We start from the raw sequence: 2158 nt of genomic DNA, 5'->3' as shown, positions 1-2158 counted from the left end.
CCCCCCCGGCATACAGTAGACCTGCTTGCATCATTTGATGACCTTCTCTCTCCCCTCTTATTCCATCTCCCGCAGGAGGAGGATGCCAGTGACGATGAGCCTCTGATTAAAGTGAAGAAGAGAGCGCGGCAAGACAGCGGAGACGCTGTAGCGGGGAGCAAGGAGCCGCCTGGGAAGAGGAGGAAACCACTAGATGGTGGGTGTCATCTGTCATAAGGAGAAGAGCAATATTTATATGAAAATCGATCATTAAATAACTCTCCAAGTTTCTGGTCCATCGCTCCAATAGCACCATTTTTATGTAGAGAGGCACTAGAACGAATGCATTGACCCTGCATGAATTTTATTTTCTTCTTTTCAGACATCGAGTCAGAAGAGGACTCCGGGATCGAGCAGAGAGAAGTCAAGAGATTGTCCAGCAGTTCCCCAGAAGCTCCAACTTCCAAAACGGGGAAAGGGACCAAGAAAGAGACCCCACAGAAACAGGAACAAGCAAGACAAAGGGAAGGCAGTGACAGTGATGTCCAAGAGGTCCTGCCTGAAGAAGACACAACGAGCAAGAGTAAGGTAAAACAGAAAACCGGGCCGCTAAAGCCATCGGCAAGAAAAGGTGCGGGAAAGGTTAAGGACTCTGAATTGAGCAGCGACGAGGAGACTGCTGCACCCAAGAAGAAGCTGGACGTGGAATCGGATAGTGAGGATGAAGACCTCCGTGAAAACAAAAAGAAGTCTCTGGACTCAGACAGCGATGGAGCGAAGCATAAGAAGGGGGTGCAGAGTGAAGATTCTGACAGCGAGGAAGAAATGACACTTTCCAACCTCAAGAACTTACAAGCAAAGAGGAATGAGAGGTCCACAGATGGCGGGAATGAGCCGCAGAAAAAGGGCGGCACCAAACAAAAGCCCAAACAAGCTGCTGCCAAGTCAGGGAAGAGACCGGGGAAGCAAGAAACTGACAGTGAAAGTGAAGAAGAAGAAGAGGAGAGCACCATCAAGAGAGAGATGAAGGGGAAGGGTAAGAAAGACAGCGATGAAGAGGATCTTGGAGCGAAGAAAACAAAAGGTGGACAGAAAAGAGAGAGCGATAGTGAGGAGGCGAGTCCAACCAAGAGAAGGATGAAGACGACCGCACTAAAGAAAGCAAACGCACTTAAAGCAAAAAACATGGCGGGCAGTGCGGCCAAAAGGAACCCAAAGATGGCCATGTCAAAGAAAGAGATCGACAGTGAGGAGGAGTGGTGTTCTCCCAAGAGGAAAATAAAGAAGACCGCCTCAAAGAAACCGAATAATAGCAAGAAGAAAGAAGAGAGTCCGGCCAAGAAGATGCCAAGGAAGGCCGTGTCAAAGAAACAGAGCGACAGCGAGGAGGAAGAAGAGAGTCCGGCCAAGAAGATGCCAAGGAAGGCCGTGTCAAAGAAACAGAGCGACAGCAAAGGAGAAAGTCCGGCCACGAAGACGTCAAAAAAGGCCGTGTCCAAGAAACAGAGCGACAGCGAGGAAGAGAGTCCGGCCAAAGACAGTGACAGCGAGGAGGAAGAAGAGAGTCCGGCCAAGAAGATGCCAAGGAAGGCCGTGTCAAAGAAACAGAGCGACAGCAAAGGAGAAAGTCCGGCCACGAAGACGTCAAAAAAGGCCGTGTCCATGAAACAGAGCGACAGCGAGGAAGAGAGTCCAGCCAAAGACAGTGACAGCGAGGAGGAGGAAGACCATGCGGTCAAGCCTGCATCATCAAAGAAGACCAGTGACAGCGAGGAAGAGAGCGATAGTGAGACAGACGAGGATGACAAGAGCACCGTTAAAAAAGGATCAAAGAAGGAGACTGGCAGTGAGGGGGAAAAGAGTTCTCAAAGAGGGAAAAAAAGAGCGAGTGGTAGCGAGGGGGACGACAGCGAGGACAAGAAGGGCCCCCAAAAAAAATTAGCCACGCAAAGCGGCAAACCGGTCAGTAAGAAAAAAACAGCCGATGATGATAAAGAGAAACGTGGAAAGGATAAGAAAGCATCTCAGGAGAGCGATTCCCAGGATAGCGACGAGGAGAAAGGCGAGGATAAGGGAAAGAAGGACAAAGATGACGGAGACAGCGATTTGTCTGATGCGTCCGAAGACGGCAATGAAGACAAAAATGCGAAGAAGCAGAGTAAGGTGAGCTGTGCAATGC

General features: G+C 49.9%; 1 protein-coding gene across 1 annotated transcript in view; it reads left to right on the top strand.

Annotated features, from left to right (window-relative positions):
• The window catches only part of HIRIP3 (HIRA interacting protein 3), a 12811-nt gene that overhangs the window by 5736 nt on the left and 4917 nt on the right, over positions 1 to 2158 (top strand). Inside the window, exons 3-5 of the mRNA XM_018559087.1 lie at positions 76 to 196; positions 362 to 1368; positions 1663 to 2142. Coding sequence (XP_018414589.1) covers positions 76 to 196; positions 362 to 1368; positions 1663 to 2142 — 1608 coding nt within the window. The remainder of the gene's footprint in view (positions 1 to 75; positions 197 to 361; positions 1369 to 1662; positions 2143 to 2158) is intronic.

Source organism: Nanorana parkeri, unplaced genomic scaffold (assembly GCF_000935625.1).
Source record: "Nanorana parkeri isolate BGI_ZX_2015 unplaced genomic scaffold, ASM93562v1 scaffold379, whole genome shotgun sequence".
Lineage (NCBI taxonomy): Eukaryota > Metazoa > Chordata > Amphibia > Anura > Dicroglossidae > Nanorana > Nanorana parkeri.
The sequence above is the reverse complement of the archived record's forward strand: the minus strand, read 5'-3'. Positions and strand labels throughout refer to the sequence as shown.